This window comes from Jaculus jaculus, chromosome 5, assembly GCF_020740685.1.
Source record: "Jaculus jaculus isolate mJacJac1 chromosome 5, mJacJac1.mat.Y.cur, whole genome shotgun sequence".
Classification (NCBI taxonomy): Eukaryota; Metazoa; Chordata; class Mammalia; order Rodentia; family Dipodidae; genus Jaculus; species Jaculus jaculus.
Window position 1 is genome coordinate 175,119,266 of NC_059106.1, and position 20,294 is coordinate 175,139,559.

General features: G+C 48.3%; 1 protein-coding gene across 1 annotated transcript; it reads right to left on the reverse strand.

The window, feature by feature from the left end:
* Nucleotides 1-163: 163 nt before the first annotated feature.
* On the reverse strand, nt 164-7,967 carry Emilin1 (elastin microfibril interfacer 1). The gene is made up of 8 exons (XM_004669318.2): nt 7,348-7,967; nt 6,386-6,511; nt 5,757-5,977; nt 2,709-4,634; nt 2,020-2,136; nt 1,592-1,609; nt 1,316-1,453; nt 164-984 (listed from the first exon to the last, which is right to left on the reverse strand). The coding sequence occupies exons 1-8, from the start codon at nt 7,515-7,517 to the stop codon at nt 647-649; spliced, it is 3,054 nt and encodes a 1,017-aa protein (XP_004669375.1). The 5' UTR covers nt 7,518-7,967; the 3' UTR covers nt 164-646.
* Nucleotides 7,968-20,294: the final 12,327 nt, after the last annotated feature.

The window sequence follows — 20,294 nt, forward strand, 5'->3', positions numbered from 1 at the left end:
GAGAGGCCCAGAATCCCCTCTGTGGGCTTCCGTCTCCTTCCATCCTATCCCTTGTCAACCCCTGAATATATCAGATCGGAGCAGAATAGTTACGCTTATACATACATACATACATACATACATACATACATACATACATACATACATATATATATATATATAATTAAAAAAAACCAACCAAGTGTCTTTTATTCCTGAATAGTGCCGCGGGCCGGAGCCAGCTTTGGGAGCTCCCGGGCCGGGAGTGCGACAGCCTCCTTTTCTATAGCACTGGTTTTGGAGAGGGTTCTGTTACTGGTTTTGTTCTTGTTCTGTTGGGCCAGCGTCTCGCTCTAGCCCAGGCTGGCCTTGAACTCAAGGTGATTCTGCCACCTCAGCCTCCCCAGCGCTATGATTAAAGATGGGCGCCACCACCACTCCCAGTTCTGGAAAGGGTTGGGGAGGGGTCGGCAGTAAGGCTAACAGTCTGGAAGAGGGCACGCCTAGTTCCCAGAGCCCGCGTGGTACTGCTGTGGACGCTTGTGGAGAGGTGGAGGCAGGGCCGGTGTGATGGCTGCTGTAGTGGGCTGCGAGCCCGGACCGCGCCCCAGCCACCCAGCTGGCTCTGCGACCCGAATAGACGATTCTTGCAGTCGGCAGGCACGGACTACGCCTGTTCAAGCTCCAGGTCCCCGTACAGCAGGGCTCCGCTGAAGATGGTGAGTGGCTCTTCCGAGTGCGCCAGCTGCCCCATGACCAGGTCAATGCAGACCGTGTCCCCAGTCTGCAGCGGCAGGATGAGGCTGAAGACACCCAGAGCGCCCGGGCTGGGCTGACTCTCAGCCACCGGCTTATTCTCCAAGCCCTCGGGCTCATAGCCTCCAGAGTCTATGCGGGCCACACCCAGGTTGGAGCGCGACAGCACGGCCTCCACTTTCTCATGTCGGTGCCCTGTCAGCACTGCGCTCAGCAAGTAGCGTCCTGCCAGGGGCGCAGTGAACACACCTGGGGAGAAGGACAGCTATCAGCAGGGAAGACAGAGCTAGATTAGCAACCATGGGCTACACAGGGACCTACTGGGTCCTTTCGCTTCTATTCCAACTAGAATACACACTGTTGTTTCCCCAGCCAACACAGGGCCTGTGCTGGAGCAGACCCAAATAAAAGATCTATGGAGTGAATGTCTCCTCCCCTCCACATGTCTTCCAGCCATGCTGTGACGAGAATAAGTGGAGGGGATAGGAGTTTCTCCAGATGACAGAATTCACATCCGCAGAAGCAAGAGCCAATATCACTTTCCAGCCTCACCCATTTTCCCCAACCCCTCCTGGATTACCTGTCTCTGGGTCATAGTAGCCTCCATCGTTGAGCAGCACTCTGTCAAAGGGTACTGTGCCTGGTTCTGACCGGGGCAAACTCAATGCAGCTGAAAATGCCACCCGAGGTACAGAGACTGCTGGTGCTCCCTCCACTCCTGGATTGGTGTAGGGTGATTGTTAGAATGGGTGCTCAGTCAGAGCCCCAACCCCTTCCACTCTACCCAGGCTACCAGGGAGCTTCTATCCTCCAACCCTAAATTCATTTCTTCTTCCAGAGTCTAATGAGAACTTACCCTGTTCACCTTGGGGACCTGTGGGAAGAGGAAAAGGAACAGTGAATAGTAGGGTAGCTCTCACCAAGCCACTCAGAAAACATCTGCTGAGTATCTTCTGCTGTTCTCTGGGTGCTAAGTGGCTTTCAAAGCAGTAATGAAGTGTCAAGAAAAGCAGGAATATGTAGAGGCCATTCTGTTCAAAACCTAGGCCATGAGCCTTAGCCTTGAGTTTTTCACAATCCAAATGGCCCTTGAAGGCTCAGTCTTAATTTCCAATACAGCAAGGGGAACCAACACATCCATTCCAGTTCCTATTCACTTTCTTCTCTTTCCACTGTCAGATACTGAGAACTCTCAAGTACTCATCTCTTTATCCTGCTCAGTCAAGTTCAGAGTGGAATGTCATACACAGGGCTGCCCAGATGTTAGCAACCCTGCCCACCTACCTGGTAGTCCAATGGGCCCCTTTTGTCCCTCTTGGCCTGGAGGTCCTGGAGGTCCTGCAGGACCTGGTGGCCCCTGTATCCCAGGAGGCCCAGGAGGCCCAGCCTCACCTGAAGGCCCTATGATGACAAAACTAAGTTGAAGGACAGTCTTTTTTTTTTTTTTTTCAGTTTTTCAAGGTAGGGTAACACTCTAGCCCAGGATGACCTGGAATTCCCTATGTAGTCTTGGGGTAGCCTTGAACTCACTGCGCTCCTCCTACCTCTGCTTCCCAAGTGCTGGGATTAAAGATGTGCACCACCATGCCTGGCTTGAGGGACAGTCTTAACGAGAGTTTCCAATGGACAAGAAAGGTGGTGGCTCCACAAACAGGGAGATGAGCGAAACAGATGGGCTTTGTAGGTTGATGGGGCTCCTTGCTGCCCATTCTGGGTCCCAGGCTAATAGAGCCACATCCTAACTCTACCCACAGACTTATGTAAGCAGACAGAGGGACAGCAGGGAGCTAGGACCTTGCAGCATCTCTGTGGATACACGTATTCCCTGGGGGAGTGGTTGGGGCTTCAGCTGGGGCAAAGTAAGGAGGAGATAGATGAGATCAAGCCTCCTTGCTGGCAATTGTGGGAATAGGGGAGAAGAAGGAAGGGCTTGAAAAAGGGACACCCCCACCTCCACCTTCTTTTTCCCTCACCAGTGAAATCCCGAAGGCTGAGCTGCTGTAAATGGTCTTCCAGGAGCAGCAGGGAACTGTTGAGGGCACCAAGCCGTCTGCCCAGGCCAGCCTGTCCACTTAGTAACTTCTCCAGCAAGGCTGCCTGTGTCAGGCTGGTGCTGTTGGCTTCCCGAAGCCCAGCCCAAAGTCCAGCCACGTGTCTGGAAAGACCTTCACGGAGGACTTGCAGTCCTCCAGCCACAGTGTCCAACCGCTCACAGACTCCCTCAAGACGGCCCAATCGCCCCTCTAGGCTAGGACATTGGCCTGCCTGTGCCTGGCCCTCCTCCAGGATTCGGAAACGTTCTTCACTCTCAGTAGCATGCTCTGTGGCCTCTTGCTGCAGCCTGTTAATCTCAGAGATAATGCTGTCCTTAGTGGCCCCCAGGTCAGCCAGATCAGCACCCTGGCCCTCCACTGTGGTCTGGAGTTCATGCAGTGAGTCATTGAGAGAGCTGAAGGTGAGAATGACCTCAGAGAGCTCTCCTTGTAGGGACTGGAGGGCTGAGCCTGAGCTGCCTCCGAACACGCTGAAGCCATCCAAAGGCCCCCTACTTGGTCCCCCAACACCTGGACCAGCCCCAGGGCCCCGTGGAGGTAATAGGGGGCAGGAGCAGCGCTCCACACCATCCCGAAGGCGGCCCAATTCTTCTTGGACACCACCACAGACCCCACATCCCTCATCTCCACGGGCTTGCAACACACCCTCCAGCTGGCCCAGCTGTGCTGCTGTAAGATTCAGTCGCATTGCAAGCTCTGCCATTGTCTCCTCCTGGATATCCATGTGCTCCTGAAGCCGGCCCACGACCTCCTGCAATCCCTCCAGCATGGCCTGCTGGGCCTCTCTAGCTGCTCCCTCTTTGTGCAAGCCTGAACCCACCAGCCGTAACTGACTCTCGCTGTCCAGCACCCTGCGCTCCAAGGCACTGAGGATTTCACTGACCTGAGAATCCTGCTCCCCAGTAGCCCTGGAGCAGAGCTGCCCACATGCTTGCATGGCCCCTGCCACCTGCTCTTCTAGCAGATCCAGGCGTCCACCCAAATCCTTGCTCACATTGGCCAGCAGACCCTCTAGCTTGTCTAGTCGGCCCTGAGCAGCAGGCACCCAGTGGCCCAGCCCTCCTGGACCTCTAGGCCAGCCCTCCTCCTGTTCCTCTGAGGGACTCAAAGTAGAGTTGAAGTGGTTCTCCAAACGAGAGAGGCGGGAGGCTAGGCTGGTATATCCTGGAGGGTGGCCTCCCTGCCCAGCGGCTCCTCCCAACTCAGAGCCTCGACGGCCACTCAGCACCGTCACAGAGCCTGCTACTACATCCAGCCTTCGCTCTAGCTCTGCCAGTCGCTGGCCCAGTTCCGGAGGGCAGCATTCCTGAGGGGGCCTGCGGGCCATGGCAGGTACCATGATCTGCCGCTGCCGCTCCTCCACAGAGGCCAGTAGCTTCTCCAATGTTCTTAACTGCTCTCTGTCTTCCTGCTGCTGTAGGCGGACGCCATCTAGCCCTGTCAGGCACACAGAACAGGACTCCTGCAGCTGCCGTTCCAGCTGCCGCAGCAGCTCCTCACTAGGGCCAGGAGGTGCTGGGACAGGGACTGGGGCCCTGCTGCCTCCACCACTGCCTCCATTGTGATGGTTGTTAAGGTGACCTAGCTCCTGGTCATGGGTGGAGACACGGTTGTCCAGAAGCTGCAGCTGGTGCTGGATCTCACTGAGGGTTTCATGTACGCCAGGGCGGGCAGCTGCATCTGCTGGCTGCTGCCTCCCATTAAAGGCAGTCTCCACAGCCCGCTGCACATCTTCTGTCAGGCGCCCACTCAGTCCCTGCAGGACACCTCGAAGGCCTTGCACTTCCTTGGTCAGACTCTGCACCTGCTGCTCCAGTTGTTGTACCTTCTCAGACTCCCTAGGACCTAAAAAGAGGGTAAAGCAGAAAGCCAAGGGACTGGATTGCAGAACTCAGGGCCTACCTCCTAGGCCCTGCTTACTCTAACTCCAGTAAGATTCAGGGGATTCACCAGGCTCTGTCCCTTTTTTCGGTGATTTAGCAAGACAAGAAGAAAGAAAACTCTATGCACTGAATGTCCCATGGCCAGATTTGAACCATTACTCTATTCCTACAATTTCTCCCCTGGGCAGATAATATTAACTTTCCTATGTGATGACTTAGGAAACAGAGGGCCAGAGATATTAGGTAAGTGGTCATCGAGATATTAGGTAAGTGGTCACAGATTACAGGTGTAATAAATGGGCAATGCCAAATTTCAAATCCAGATTATTTGTCTGACCACCAAGCCTATGTCCTTTCCACTTGTCCTCAGTGTCTCTTAACTTCTTGGACATTGTTTCCTTATCTGGGAAATGAGAAGGACACCATGTAGCTTCTTTCATGGGTCTGCCAAAAGGTACAAAATGGGAATGTGGGGGGAGGCACTTTGGATACTACACTGTAGTAATGACTAGGCAGTTCCCTAAAGCACCACAGGGACAAACAAGAGGCTCCACAGCAAGCCTGTTGAGATTCTGGCTAACGGTCAGAGTTCCTGTTCCCATAATTGCAGTACAGTTATCTATTTGGCAGGAAAACTACATCCAGTGTGCTTAGCACATACATAAGAGCAAAGACAAGCACCGGAGACAGCTGCATTCTGGGGCCTGCAGTTTCCGGAAGCCAGGGAGGGGCCTGGGACCTGTAGTCAGGTGCAGAGCATGCTAGGACTTGTAGTCTTCCCCTGGACAGAGCTTTTTAAGGAATTCCCTCTTCCCCTCTTCCTCTTGCAGCAGTTACCAACTAGGAAGGATCTTGGCCACATGTGGGCTGTGGCCATATTTTCTCTCAGTCTATTCTACATCTTTCCAAACTTTGATCTTTCAATCTCTCTTACACATGCACATGCACATGCATAATCTCAGGGATGTTATTAATTTTCTTCTGTCCCTCTTCCCTCAGTTTTAGAGCACAGTTTTCCTCAGCAGCCTGGCCCTATGCTTTCTACATGGGATCTCCCCACCCCCTCAGCAGCCTGAACACTCACCTTCTCCCCCTAGTCCACTGAGGTGACTGCCTGCACTGGAGCCAGAGAGGTTGGGGCGGGCAGGCCGAGATCGGGGGTGTGGTGTAGAGGCAGCAGGGCCCAGGGCAGCTGCAGGACCCTCCCCACAGTCATCGCCCCCAAACCCCTGGCAACATCGCCACTCCATGTCCGTCACTGTCTTATAAGCCACACGGTAGCGAGGGCGGAGGAAGCTGCGGTACCTGGTGAGAGGCAGAGGGGTGCTTTGTGTTCTCCTTGTGTCACCAGTGACCCTGGCCCCTGTTCTCAGAAATGCACAACTGCTAGCAGGCAAGGCCTGTACTTCTGGCCAGCATGTGGTCTTGTTCAGTTGACAGCTGTCAGTTTTTTAGCCAAAGGCCAAATCACTGCTTTTCTTCCCCTTGCCCAGTACTGGAATCCATTCGGAGCATGGGGACTGGAAGGAAGGGAAATGTACTTGCAGTATCCCACCATCCAAGTGATTTTCCCAGTATCTCCTCAAAACAGTTCTGATTTAAGTCCTGTTCTGACCTTTGTTCCTTGCTTTGCACAAATTCTCTCAGTGGCCAGCAGCTTTCTGCCCTTACCCAGCTCCCACTGATTGCCCATCCCCTGGTGCTAGGGCTCACATGATACTTCGGGGGCACTGGGGCTGGCCCCAGCCGCAGGGTTGATAGTCCGGCTTGACTATGGTCTCTACTCCATCCTCAAGGACACAGCTCACTGTCCGGGTCACCACGTAGGCACACCAGTTCCTGTAGGCACAATCCTGCCTGGGCCAAAGGACCACAGACACACACCCCAGAGGGCCCAGGGACTACCAGAGAGACTGGAGGAGAGTCAAAGGATGAACAACTCTTAGGAACCAGTGAAAGCCAAGGCTCTGGCATGGGCAGTGGCCCTAACCACCCCCCCATGCTTTCCTGTGTTACTAGAATAGACTTTTCAAGAGAGGGAGAGACAGAGCATGGAAAACCACAGTAGAGTGAAGTCAATCCTCATGATGTGGGGTCCTAGAGTACCTCAGAATTCACAGCCACTTTTTTGCTTTTTGGCCCTGTCTCAAGACCCAACTGTGTATGAGTAAGCCAGCCAGTCGGGACCTACATTTCAAGAAAGAGGACAGGGACAGGCCAAGGAGCAGCCTATGGTTAAGTAGAGAATAAGCCATTGACAAGCTCTGCCCTTTTGTGCTTGCCATGCTGCACTCTTGGCCCACCGGCTGGAGAATCCATGAGATATTATGCAGTAGTGAATGGGGCCAAGGAAGCCCCAGAAAAAGACAAAGACTGCCTGAGTATCCAGGACTGGCATACAGCTGGCAGCTGGCAGGAAAACCTGGCCCATGCCCCTCAGAATAGTTTCACCAAGCACTAAACTGCAGGTCACTAGGGGGAGGGAAGGGGAGCTGATTCCCCTTAGGCCAACAGAGCCCCACAGGAAGGCAGGCAAGGGAGGGCCCCTGATGGATGGGCTTCCTCTTTCCCCTCTTCTCTCCATTAGTAGTACAACCTGGCAGGATGGCCAGCAAGTCTACTTTCTGATGGCCTTCCCACCCACCTCCAGTCCCTAGCAGGGCACAGATTCTTACCTGTGGCGGCTGGCAGGCCGGGGTGAGCTCTGGACCTGGGGCCCTCCAGGGCTGAGAACCCCTCCACTCCCTGTGTAAAGGCTGTAGCCTCGAGGGTGGTAGCTGGCAGCCTCTGAGGCTGCGGTCAGCAGGCAGCAGAGGCAGTAGCTCCAGAGGGTGCTGGGAGCCATGGCGGGTGCTCCTTGTGGTTCTCAGAGGCACATCTCACCACTGGCGCCTGCCCAGCCCCACGGGATGCCTGTTACTGCTAAAGGGGAACACACTTTGGTTCAGTCCTGTCCTCAGCTTCCTGCCGGCGGCCCCCAGTCACAGGCCTCCTCCTTGGCTGCTGGGCCTGACCCCTCTCCCCCTCCTCTTTTCTCCTCAGGCTCCTGTCTGTCCCTCCCTCGGTTCCTTCCGCTCTCCTCTTCTGCACTTCTGAGGGGAGTCTGTTCTCTGGGCCCCTGGCCTCCTGTACTTGGTCCCTGCCCCTCTCAGATGCTTCCTGAACCTCCGCCCCCTGGCCCCAGCTGGCCTTCTTCTGGTCTCCCTGTCCTTTTCCCTGGTGACCGGATCCTGGGGATGACAGGGCTTTGCCCCTGTGGTTGGTCAGAGGCTCAAGAGTAACTGTGGGACGGCTGGTCTTTTCCCTCCCCTCTCCTTCCCTCCCTTCCCCCTGTCTGGCTGGCAGTCCAGCCTCCCCCTTCCTCCCCCACCGCTCCAACCATCATAAGCCACATCTGCTTCTTGTTAACTCCGGGAAAGGGGGGGGGGAGGAAAAACAGAGAAATGTGGAGTTGCTGCCGGGCTTGGGGCCAGCCTCTCAGACAGGCCACATGGAGCCCCCGCCAAAGCTGGATAGGAGGTGGGTGGGACAGAGAACCAGAGCCAGAGACAGTTCTCCTGGGGCCAGGGCAAGCTCCCTTGGGAGAAGATGAACAGAGATCCCTGAGCGGAGGGCAGGACTGTTCTGGAGAGGATGCATATACAGGGAGAGTCATTTACCATCAGGTCCTTTTGCCTCCCTTTAGAGGCCCAGAGTAGGAAAGTTACTTATCGAAGGTGACACAGCAAGTTAATGGTAGGGCTGAGATTAGACTCTAAGCACCTACCTCAGTAACTCAAGAGAAAGAAGAGAGAGAGGAGAGATGGCCCTTGGGCCAGGGAGGAAAAGAAAAAAGAACTCCACTGAGGCAGGCAGGAAATCCTGGGAAGGCAGAAGAGGAAGAAAGGAATCAGAAAATAGCAATCTTCTGTCAAACAATGGAGTAGAAACGGGCAGAGAAGACTCTCCTTCCTAAAGAGCCAAGTGAAAATGAGCTCCAGGTGGTCTTGGTGAAGGGCAAGCCATAATGGAGTAGGATGATGACAGTGGTGGTGGAGAACTGGGACCTAGTCATTCATCTGGAGGCCAGTCACCTCTCTGGAACCTGCCTAGTGTCCTCGGCTTGATCAGAAAACTCTTGGTGAGCTGTCTGACTTGGAAGCCTGGCCCTCTTCTCCATCAGGTCCATATTATATTCTCTCCTGGGAGTGGGACATTGGCTGGGAGAAGCTGAGGAGCTAGACAGAAAGGAGACAGGAGGCAACTTGTTGTGTGTTAGGAACTGTGGAGGTGCCTGAGTGGCAAAGGCATATCTATGACTTAGTCATTGTCAAGTAAGGAACAATTCAAGCCATTGGGGCCTGAGACAGGGTCCCAAAACAGAACGTCAAAGCAGGAAGATCAACTTCCAAGAGCCCAGAACAAAGGGATAAAGTATGTTCTGGCTAAGAGGAGCATAGAGACGGATGGCTACTGGGGGTACTCAGAGAAGGTTCTGGAAAAGACAGAACTTGACCAGTGTTGGGTATACAGGGGGAGTCTTAATACAATAAAATTGGGAGGATTGAAACAATGAAATATTTTTAGGGCTGGAGAGATAGTTTAATGGTTAAGGCGCTTGCTTGCAAAGCCAAAGGACCCAGGTTCGATTCACCAGGACCCTCGTAAGCCAGGTGCATACATCTAGAGTTTGTTTGCAGCAGCTGAAGGTCCTGGTGGGCACATTCTCTCTCCCTGCCTCTTTATCTCTCTCTCAAATAAAATAATAATAAAAACATTGTTAGAACAGTTACCTGGAGCATGGTAAATGCTTAATATATGTTGGCTCCATCTGTCTATCGATCTTTTTAGTTAATTTTTAAAAATTAGCTGGGCATGGTGGAACATGCCTTTAATCCCAGTAGTTGGGAGGCATAGATAGGAGGATTGCTGTGAGTTTGAAGTCACCCTGAGACTATATCATAAATTCCAAGTCAGCCCAAGCCAGAGCAAAACCCTACCTCAAAAAAATTGTGTGTGTGTGTGTGTGTGTATAATAATCACAGAGAGAGAGAGGGTGCACCAGGGTCTCTAGCTGCTGCAAACAAACTCCAGATGCATGTGCCATCATATGCATCTGGCTTATGTGGAACCTGGAAAATTGAACCTGGGTCCTTAGGCTTCGCAGCTAAGTGCCTTAACTGCTAAAACTGCTAAGACATCTTTCCAGCCTTTTTTTTTTTTTTTTTTAAATAGTCTCTTACTCTAGCTCAGGCTGACCTGGAATTCACCATGTAGTCTCAGGTGGCCTTGAACTCATGGTGAGCCTCCTACCTCTGCCTCCTAAGTGCTGGGATTAAAGGCATGTGCCACCAAACCCAGCACCTTGGTTTGGTTTTTTGAGGTTGTGTTCCACTCTAGCTGAGGCTGACCTGGAATTCACTTTGTAGTCTCAGGTTGGCCTCAAACTCATAGCAGTCTTCCTACCTCTACCTTTCCTGTGCTAGGATGAAAAGTGTGTGCCAGTTGCTGAAGAGTCCACATACTTGGGCTGCAAGGCCACTGAGAAATCCTGCTGGAACTGAGCTGATAACCACCTCCAAGTAGACCAGCTGACAGAAAGCTGGAAGAAGCCATTCTACATGTAGTTCAATGGGAGAAAGAGATACCACCAGTGAAGATACTCAACAGTGGACACTGCATGCCTTATAATTGGCCAGCCAAGCCAAATGAACCAACGGGTGCAATAGTAGCAGGTCTGTCATGGTGGAAACCAACTGCCCTCTAATTGGACTAGAGGCCTGCTCCATGGGAGGGAATACATCCCTGATACTGAAAACTTAAAACAGGGGTAGTCATGAGCCCTAGGGGTGTAACATCTGCTGATGTCTGGAAAAATGTATATACTATGCTTATCAAATTGCCCAGTAAGCACTTCTCTTAATATTTATACCCTTATATTAACACTACTTTCACTTTGGGTAGAGAATCTTCTCTTTTCAGATGGCAGTGACTTTGGGATGACTCAGAAAGTATCATAGTGCTGGAAAGAAGTGACTGGAGTACTGAGTAACATCTCGATCACACCTTCCAAGGCTCAGGGTCTAATGCAGAAGAGGTGGTGGAAAGAATGTAAGAGCCAAAGGAAGGGTAGGACTCCTTACAACGTGCTCCCTCCAGACATAAAATGGCCTGGATATCCATGACCTCATAGTGCCTGATACTACCTACACAAGACTATCATAAGAGGAGGAAAAGACCATGACATTAAAATAAAAGAGAGACTGATTGAGATGGGGAAGGGATATGATGGAGAATGAAATTTCAAAGGGGAAAGTGGGGGGGGGGGAGCGTATTACCAAGGGATATTTTTATAATCATAAAAATTGAGAAAAATAAGTAAATAAACAAAAATTAACCAGGCCCAGAAAGCCAAGCGTCACATGCTCTCTCTCATATGTGGATTCTAGCTACAGATGATTGGACTTCTGTGTGAGTAGGAAGAAAATTCAGTAGCAAAGGCCAGTAAGCTAGAAAAGAGATAGAAAAGGAAGAGAAAGGAAAGGAGGGAGGTACTTAATAGGATGGTATTATATATATGTAAGTAGAAGAATCGATTAATGGGGGTGAAAAGGCCCAAGTGAGGTAGGGGAAAAGATTGAGTAAAGGAAAGGTGGAGAAAGGGCTAATCAAAATCTAAGAGGATATAAATAAATCATATAAATCATATGGAAACCTACTTTTTTGGACAATGGAACACTCAGGAGCTGTAGACTGTTACTAGAAAATTTTCAGTGTCAGGGATGGGATACCTTCCAGTGAGTTGTTGGCCAAGGAGACCCCTGATGCCCCCAAAATATTACAGGCCATTTCCAAATCCCTTGGTTTCCCACCAGGAATAGATGGTGTTACAGTCCGGTTCGCATTGCTGGTAGAAATCACCCAACCAAGAGCAGCTTCTGGGAAAAAAGAGATTTATTTTGGCTTACAGGCTAGAGGGGAAGCTCCACGATGGCAGGGGAAAACGATGGCATGAGCAGAGGGTGGACATCACCCCCTGGCCAACATATGGTGGACTACAGCAACAGGAGGGTGTGCCAAACACTGGCATGGGGAAACTGGCTATAAAACCCATAAGCCCGCCCCCAACAATACACTCCCTGCAGGAGGCATTAATTCCCAAATATCCATCAGCTGGGAACCTAGCATTCAGAACACCTAAGTTTATGGGGGACACCTGAATCAAACCACCACAGATGGTAAGACCCTATTGCTAAAGACTCCACATACTTGGGCTGCAAGGCCACTGAGAAATCCTGCTGGAATTGAGCTGATGATCTCCTCCAAGTAGACCAGCTGACAGAAAGCTGAAAGAAGCCATTCTGCATGCAGTTCAATGGGAGAGAGAGAAATCACCAATGAAGATACTCAACAGTGGACACTGCAAGTCTTATGTTTGGCCAGCCAGGCCAAATGAGCCAATGGGTGCAATAGTGGCATGCCTGTTATGGTGGAAACCAGTTGCCCTCTAGTTGGACTGGAGGCCTGCTCCATGGGAAGGAATACATCCCTGATACTGTAAACCTAAAACAGGGTAGTCATGAGCCCTAGGGGTGTAGCGTCTACTGCTGTCTGGTTAAATTTATACTCTGTGCTCATCAAACTGCCCAGTAACCACTTTTCTTAATACCCATATATTAATACTACTCTCACTTTTTTTTTTTTAATTTAATTTATTAGTTTTCTTTTCAGTAAATACAGGCAGTTTGGTACCATTATTTAGGCTCATCTGTGATCTACCCCCTCCCATTAGACCCTCCTTGTTATTGAAAATGGGTCGTGCATTGTGAAGTTAGCCCCCAGTTATTAGTATGATAAATGTCTCTGAAAATCATGACCCAACATGTAACTCTGACATTCTTTCCGCCCCCTCTTCCGCAAGATTTCCCTGAGCCATGTTGGGTTCATTTTTGGTCTGCTTCAGTGCTGAGGTGTTGGGGGCCTCTGAGGCTGTGGCTCTCTGATTTGGTAGGAGTTGATTTTTCTCTGCATTGATCTCCTTCCCCTTTGTGCTGGTATCCAGTTCACAGGAAAACATCACCCTTGCTTATTTCGCCAGTTGTCCTTAGTTTCAGTTGGGCCCCTTCTGAAGTATGTTGGGGCAGCTCTCTTCTTAGGATCTGCATCTATCTGGAGAAGAGAAGCAGATTCTCCAACGGAGAGTAAGTTAGCACCCAGAAAATTGAGATAACACTTACTTTTTTGATAGACAGTTTGATAGGTGTAGGCCCTCTTATACCCCGTGATTGATGGTAGCTTGATATTGTAGAGTGGGCTTGTGTTTGGGTATGGTTCTGACTTGTTTCCCAGCTCCAGCTAAGGGTCTAGTACCACTGAGTGGATCAGTTAGCCAAATCAAGAGCAATTGATTCCTCACCATGGCTGTGTACCACTATTGCACTTGTGTGGGTATCACGTCCGGTTAATTGTTGCTACTTAGGTTAAACAATGTGTTGCTTGGACAGATCTTGGTCACTTCCCCCAGTCGCCTATGTAGCGCCTTCTGGCACTAGACACGCTGACTGTCTGGGGACTGACTCTCTCCTGGCTTCCAGCCATGTCATTCCATTTTACGTGTCAGCTGCGTATGGAGTCTTCAGCAATAGGGTCTTACCACTGGCCTTTGGTGGGTCATCAATTACTCTGACAGAAGTCTGTCATTGTTTTGGGAAACCTTGTAGGTTTCTCTGATCAAAAGCTCATTGTGGATTGTAGGCCCAAGCTGGAAGTGGGGGTTACAGGTCAGTGTCCACTAAGAAATTGAGGAAAAAGATAACTAATATACAAGAGTTTGAGAGGAGAGAGATAGAGGGGAGAGGGGGAGAGGGAGGGAAGGAAGATGTAGGAGATTTAGGTCAGTCTTGATCCTACCCTCTCCAGTGTCTTGTGGTTCAGGTGTTTCCTGTAAGGGACTAGTGAAGGTTCAGTCATTTGGTCTGTCTTTTAGGAAGTAGAATTTTATGGTACCATTGCCGTTTGGGTCCGGATTACTGTTTTCCACCCTTTGATTCCCTCCCTGCCCTCCCAATACTCTCACTTTTGGATGAAATATCTGTTAGGTCCATTCCTTCTATGACCTCATTTAGTCCAAATGCCTCTCTGTTTATTTTTTCCCGGGATGACCTGTCAATTGATGAGAGTGGGGTGTTAAAGTCACCCACCACCACTGTGTTTGGTGTTATCTGTGACCTTAGTTCTAATAGTGCTTGTTTGATGAATTTGGGAGCCCCCATGTTAGGTGCATATATATGCATATATAGGATTGTAATGTCCGCCTGTTGCAGTATGCCCTTAGTCAATATAAAGTGACCTTCCTTATCTTACTTGACTAACATTGGACTGAAGTCTACCTTGTCAGATATTAGGATAGCAACCACTGCTTGTTTTCTAGGCCCATTTGCTTGAAACACCATCTTTCAACCTTTCACCCTAAGATAATGTCTATCCTTTGTAGAAAGGTGAGTTTCTTGGAGACAACAAATTGTAGGGTCCTGCTTTTTAACCCTGTCTGTGAACCTATGTCTTTTCGTTGGGGCATTGAGGCCATTGATATTAAGAGATATTATTGAAAGGTGTGTATTTATGTTTGCCTTTTTTTTTTTTTTTTGTGGTTCTGGTTCTACCTGTGCTCTCTTGTGTTAATTAGTATTTGAGTATTGCTTGTTTTTTGTAGGTTCCTTATATGTGTGCTTTTCCTTTTCTTCAGCATGGAGGATTCTATCAAGTATTTTCTGTAGAGCTGGTTTTGTCTTCAAATACTCCTTTAACCTGCTTTTGTCATGGAATGTCCTTATTTCTCCATCTGTTTGAATGGATAGCTTTGCAGGATAAAGTAACTGTGGTTGACAGTTGTTATCTTTCAGAACTTGGAATATATCATTCCAAGCCCTTCTGGCTTTTAAAGTTTGTGTTGAATAATCTACTGTAATCCTGATGGGCTTGCTTTTGTAGGTAACTTGATTTTTCTCTCTAACTGCTTTCAATATTTTTCCTTTAGTTTGGGTGTTTGAAAGTTTGATTATAATATGGCGAGGAGAGGTTCTTTCCAGGTTTTGTCTGGCTGGGGTTCTAAAGGCTTCCTGTATCTGCATTGGCACCTCTTTCCCAATTTGGGGGAAATTTTCTTCTATGATTTTGTTGAAGATGCCTACCATGCCTTTGGAGTGGAATTCTTCTCCTTCTACTATGCCCTGAATTCTTATATTTGATCTTTTCATAGTGTCCTGAATATCTTGAAATTCCCACTCATACTTTTCTATAAGATTGTCTTTCTCTTTGTTGGACTGTATTAGATCTGCCACCTGGTCTTCTAGCTTAGATATTCTGTCCTCTCCTTCATCCATTCTACTGCTGAGATTTTCTACAGAGTTTTTTATTTCATTAAGTGTGTTCTTCATTGCTAGTAATTCTGACTGGTTTTTCTTTATTATTTCTATTTCCTTATTTATGTCTTGTATTGCCTTCTTTATTTCATGAAATTGGTGTTCTGTGTCTTCTTTGATTCCTTTGATTTCCTCTTTGACTCCTTTGATTTGTTCTCTGACTTCTTTGAACATATTTACAATCATTCTTTTGAAATCTTTCTCAGGCATTTCCTCTAACTCGTTTTCACTGGAGGCCATTTCTGATGCATTAATACTTTTAGGTGGATTTATATTGTTTTGCTTTTTAGTGTTTCTTGTGTTATAATGTATATATTTTTGCATCTTGGATTAAGTTAATGCTTGGATTTTCTAGCTAGCTGGGTATTCTTAGCTGTATCAATTGATTTGATGTTATATATTTTCAGGGTAGGAGCTTAAGGTGTTAGGTGTGGCTCTTAAGACTCTCAGAGTATCCAATTTATAATAGCTGGGAAATGGAACCAGCCTATATGTCCCTCAATTGATGAGTGGATAATGAAGATGTGGCACATTTATACAATGGAGTTCTTTCTACTCAGCGGTAAAGAAAAATGAAGTTATGAAATTTGCAGAAAAATGGATGGAACTGGAAAGGATTATACTAAGTGAGGTAACCCAGGCCCAGAAAGCCAAGTGCCACATGTTCTCTCTCATATGTGGATCTTAGCTTCCTAGCTACAGATGGCTGGGCTTCTGCGTGAGAATGAAAATAGTAGCAGAGGCCAGTAGGTTAAAAAGGAGACATAAAGGGAAGAGAAAGGAAGGGAGGAGGGTACTTAATAGGTTGATATTGTATATATGTAAGTACAATGATTGAGATGGGGAGGTAATATGATGGAGAATGGAATTTCAAAGGAGAAAATGTGGGGGAGAGGGAGGGAATTAACATGGGATATTTTTTTATAATCATGGAAAATGCTAGTAAAAATTAAAAATAAATAAATAAAAATATAAGAATAAATCAAAAATTAAAGAAAAAAGACTCTTAGAGTATCTACTAAGGTGCTCCTAGGGGTTGAGTTTCCCTGCTATGGGAGTATTCATGTAGGCTGAATGGAATAAAATACAGGTAGATTCTAAAAGTTACCTAAACATTGTACACATTCAATCAAAAACAGCCCCAAGTATGTATGCAAGAGTAGTTATTATAACAACCAGATCCTCTATCAACAAAGAGGTTAAGATTTCTGGTCTGTTGAGGGATCCAAGTCAGTTTGTGACCAAATGAGACTCTTCCCTGGTGCAATCCCAGTTACCTTGGATGATTTTTGGTCTCAGTTAAGTTGCTGCCTGGGTCGTCGGGCTGCTGTTCTGATTTCTGGAGCTGAGCACTGGCTTTCCCTGTGGGGCGAACCGAGCCTGGCAACTGTGGCCCTGCAGATCAGCACCCCCGCTGCTGGAACTGCTGCTGCTAAAGCTGCCTCTGCTGGGTCTGTTGCTGCTGCTGCTGAAGCTGCTGCTGCTGGGTCTGCCGCTGCTGCTGCTGCTGCTGCTATTGGATCTGCTGCTGCTGGGGCTGCTGTTACTGGTGCCTGAGCCGCTGATGTTGTTGCAGGACTCTGCTCCTGCTTGGGTCCCGCTGTCGGCTTAAGTTGGCATGGCCGGTCCGGGGACCGCTGCTCTGTTCGCTGGAGCTGGGCTCAGGCGGTGGGGGAGGGGAGGGAGCCGCAGCTGCTCTGGTTCTCTCGCTATTCCTTGTGTTCTTCTACCTCGTGGTCTGCTCCTCCGTTGCTCACTGCCGCTCTCCCTTCACATTTCTTGAGCTGCGGTGAGCGCCGGTGTGAGTGGAAAATCCCCTCACCTGGCTTTTCCTGTGGCTGGAACCGAGTCTGGCGGCTTTCTGGTGCGCCGCTGCTACCGCCATTGGCGGAGCTTCCGGGGCCACTTTTGCCAGCCTGTGCGGGCTCTGGATCTCTTCTACTTCTCTGCTGCTGCTTCAATTTCCTATACACCTCACTTTTTAGTAAAAGTGTGTATTTTGCTGAGTCTTTTGGTCTTTTTCCCCCCTAGGCTGCTTTGGTGTGGTCCCTATGCTGCCATGTTAACCAGAAGTCTCTCCTACTCTCACTTTTGGTAGAGAAGCTTCTCTTTTCAGATGGCAGTGACCTTGGGATGACTCAGAAGGCATCATGGTGCTGGGAAGAAGTGACAGGAGTGCTCAGCACTGCAATATCTCTATCTCACACTTTCCAAGGCTCAGGATCCATTGTGGAAGAGGTGGCAGAAAGAATGTAAGAGCCAAAGGAAGGGTAGGACTCCTTACAACGTGCTCCCCCCAGACACGAAATGGCCTGGATATCCATGACATCACAGTGTTTGACACTACCTACACAAGACCATCATAATAGAAGGAAAAGATCATGACATCAAAATAAAAGAGAGACTGATTGAGAGGGGGAGAGGATATGATGGAGAATGGAGTTTCAAAGAGGAAAGTGGGGGAGAGGGAGGGCATTATCATGGGATATTGTTTACAACAATGGAAGTTTTTAGAAATTTTTTAAATTTTTTATTAACATTTTTCATGATTATAAAAAAAAAAATCCCATGGTAATTCCCTCCCTCTCCCCCACACTTTCCCCTTTGAAATTCCATTCTCCATCATATTACCTCCCCATCTCAATCACTGTGCTTACATATATACAATATCAACCTATTAAGTACCCTCCTCCCTTCCTTTCTCTTCCCTTTATGTCTCCTTTTTAACTTACTGGCCTCTGCTACTAACTATTTTCATTCTCATGCAGAAGAAGCCCAGCCATCTGTAGCTAGGAAGCTAGGACCCACATATGAGAGAGAACATGTGGCACTTGGCTTTCTGGGCCTGGGTTACCTCACTTAGTATAATCCTTTCCAGTTCCATCCATTTTTCTGCAAATTTCATAACTTCATTTTTCTTTACTGCTGAGTAGAACTCCATTGTATAAATGTGCCACATCTTCATTATCCACTCATCAGTTGAGGGACATATAGGCTGGTTCCATTTCCCAGCTATTATAAGTTGAGCAGCAGTAAACATGGTTGAGCACGTACTTCTAAGGAAATGAGATGAGTTCTTCAGATATATGCCTAGGAGTGCTATAGCTGGGTCATATGGTAGATCAATCTTTAGCTGTTTTAGGAACCTCCACACTGTTTTCCACAATGGCTGGACCAGATTGCATTCCCACCAGCAGTGTAGAAGGGTTCCTGTTTTTCCACATCCCCGCCAACATTTATGATCATGGAAGTTTTTAATTAAAAAATTAGTTGTCTATTTTTCCTCCTTTCCTCTCCCTTCAGGCAGCTCTGGCAAAATCACCCAAGTCATCTTGTCACTGCCCAGTTGCTACACATTCCCTCTCCTGCTTCCTGGAGCTAAAAATCTGTTGTACAGTTTAAATGTGTCAAGTAAAAAATGTTGGCTTGGAAAAACAATTGCAGTAGGCTGAATTTCTTTAACCTTGTAATTAGGAGCCAAGACCTAGGAGATGACATGAATGTTTGTGAGATCTTCAAGACATTAGCCTAGCTTCTGACCTCAGGGTGGGCAGGCATGATGCAAGGACAGGAAAGATGGAGAGGGTACAGTGGTGGTAGTGATGGTGAGAGTAAGCAAGCTGCAAGGAGAGGGAGGTTGGAGAGGGTGTAGTGGTGATAGTGATAGTGGCAGTGGCATTGATGTGATGGTACTGGCAGACAGCCACCAGACTCCAAAGCAACTGCAAGAATTACACCAAAAGTGGCTAAGACCATGGGTTAATAAAAAAGGATCTAGTTTATAACCTCTCCAATGTGGGGGAGTTCTAGTGCCAATGGAAAATCTTGGCCATTCTAAGCAACAAATTCATTCAGCCATCACTGACTAAGGAATGAGCTCATGTTCCTATGGCCAGGATATCAGGAGGCACCAGCAATAAGGAGCATTTCATGTCTAAGGCCTTCTCTTCGAGGATTACATAAGGGGAGTAAAGAGGGCAATTGGGTGAAGCAGGTTTTGCATCATGTCAACCCTGATGAGAATCTTTAGCCAAATTCTATTGCTTTCCAAATGTATACACTGTTTTTTCCTTCCAGACTTTCTACCAGGTTACTGCTTTAGAAATTGACTTCTCTAGAAGCCTAGTTTTATCTTTTTCCAAGTCTTGTTGCTTTATCACTCCTAACCCTAATTCTGGCCTCATGTCCTTTTCTTGTGCACACATATACTTGTAATTCTAGCACATGGAAGGCTGATGCTAGAGGATCATTAGTTTAAGGCCAATGTGGTCTACACATTGAGTAAAAATAAATAATAAAAAGAAGCCAGGTGTGGTGGTGCATGCCTTTAATCCCAGCACTTGGGAGGCAGAGGTTGGAGGATTGCTATGATGAGACTAAGTAGTGAATTCCAGGTCAGCCTGAGCTAGAGTGAGACCCTACCTTGAAGAATCAAAACAAAAACAAATAAACAAAAGAACACCTGGGCATAGTGGCTCACATAAATACTGTGGAGGCTAAGTGGATGATCACCCTGAGTTGGAGGCCAGCCTGGACAACAGAGTGCCTTCCAAGTTAGCCTGGGCTAGAGTGAGACACTGCCTCAAAATAAAATCAAATAAAACAAAGGGCTGGGCATATATTGTTGCTAGAAAATTTTCAGTGCCAGGGATGGGATACCTTCCAGTGAGCTGTTAGCCAGGGAGGTCCTTGATGTCCCAAAACATCATAGGCCATTGCTTTCCCACCACAAATAGGTGGTAAGACCCTATTGCTGATGACTCCACATACTTGGGCTTCAAGGCCACTGAGAAATCCTGCTGGAACTGAGCTGATAACCTCCTCCATGTAGACCAGCTGAAAGAAAGGTGGAAGAAGCCCTTCTGCATGCAGTTCAGTGGGAGAGAGAGAAATCACCAGTGAAGATACTCAACAGTGGACACTGCAAACCTTATATATAGTCAGCAAGGCCAAATGAGCCAATGGGTGCAATAGTGGCATGTCTGTCATGGTGGAAACCAACTTCCCTCTAATTGGACTAGAGGCCTGCTCCATGGGAGGGAATACATCCCTGATACTGAAAACTTAAAACGGGGTAGTCATGAGCCCTAGGAGTATAACATCTGCTGCCCTCTGGCTAAATGTATATACCATGCTTATCAAACTGCCCAGTAACCACTTCTCTTAATGTTCATACCCTTATATTAATGCTACTCTCATTTTTGGTAGAGAATCTTCACTTT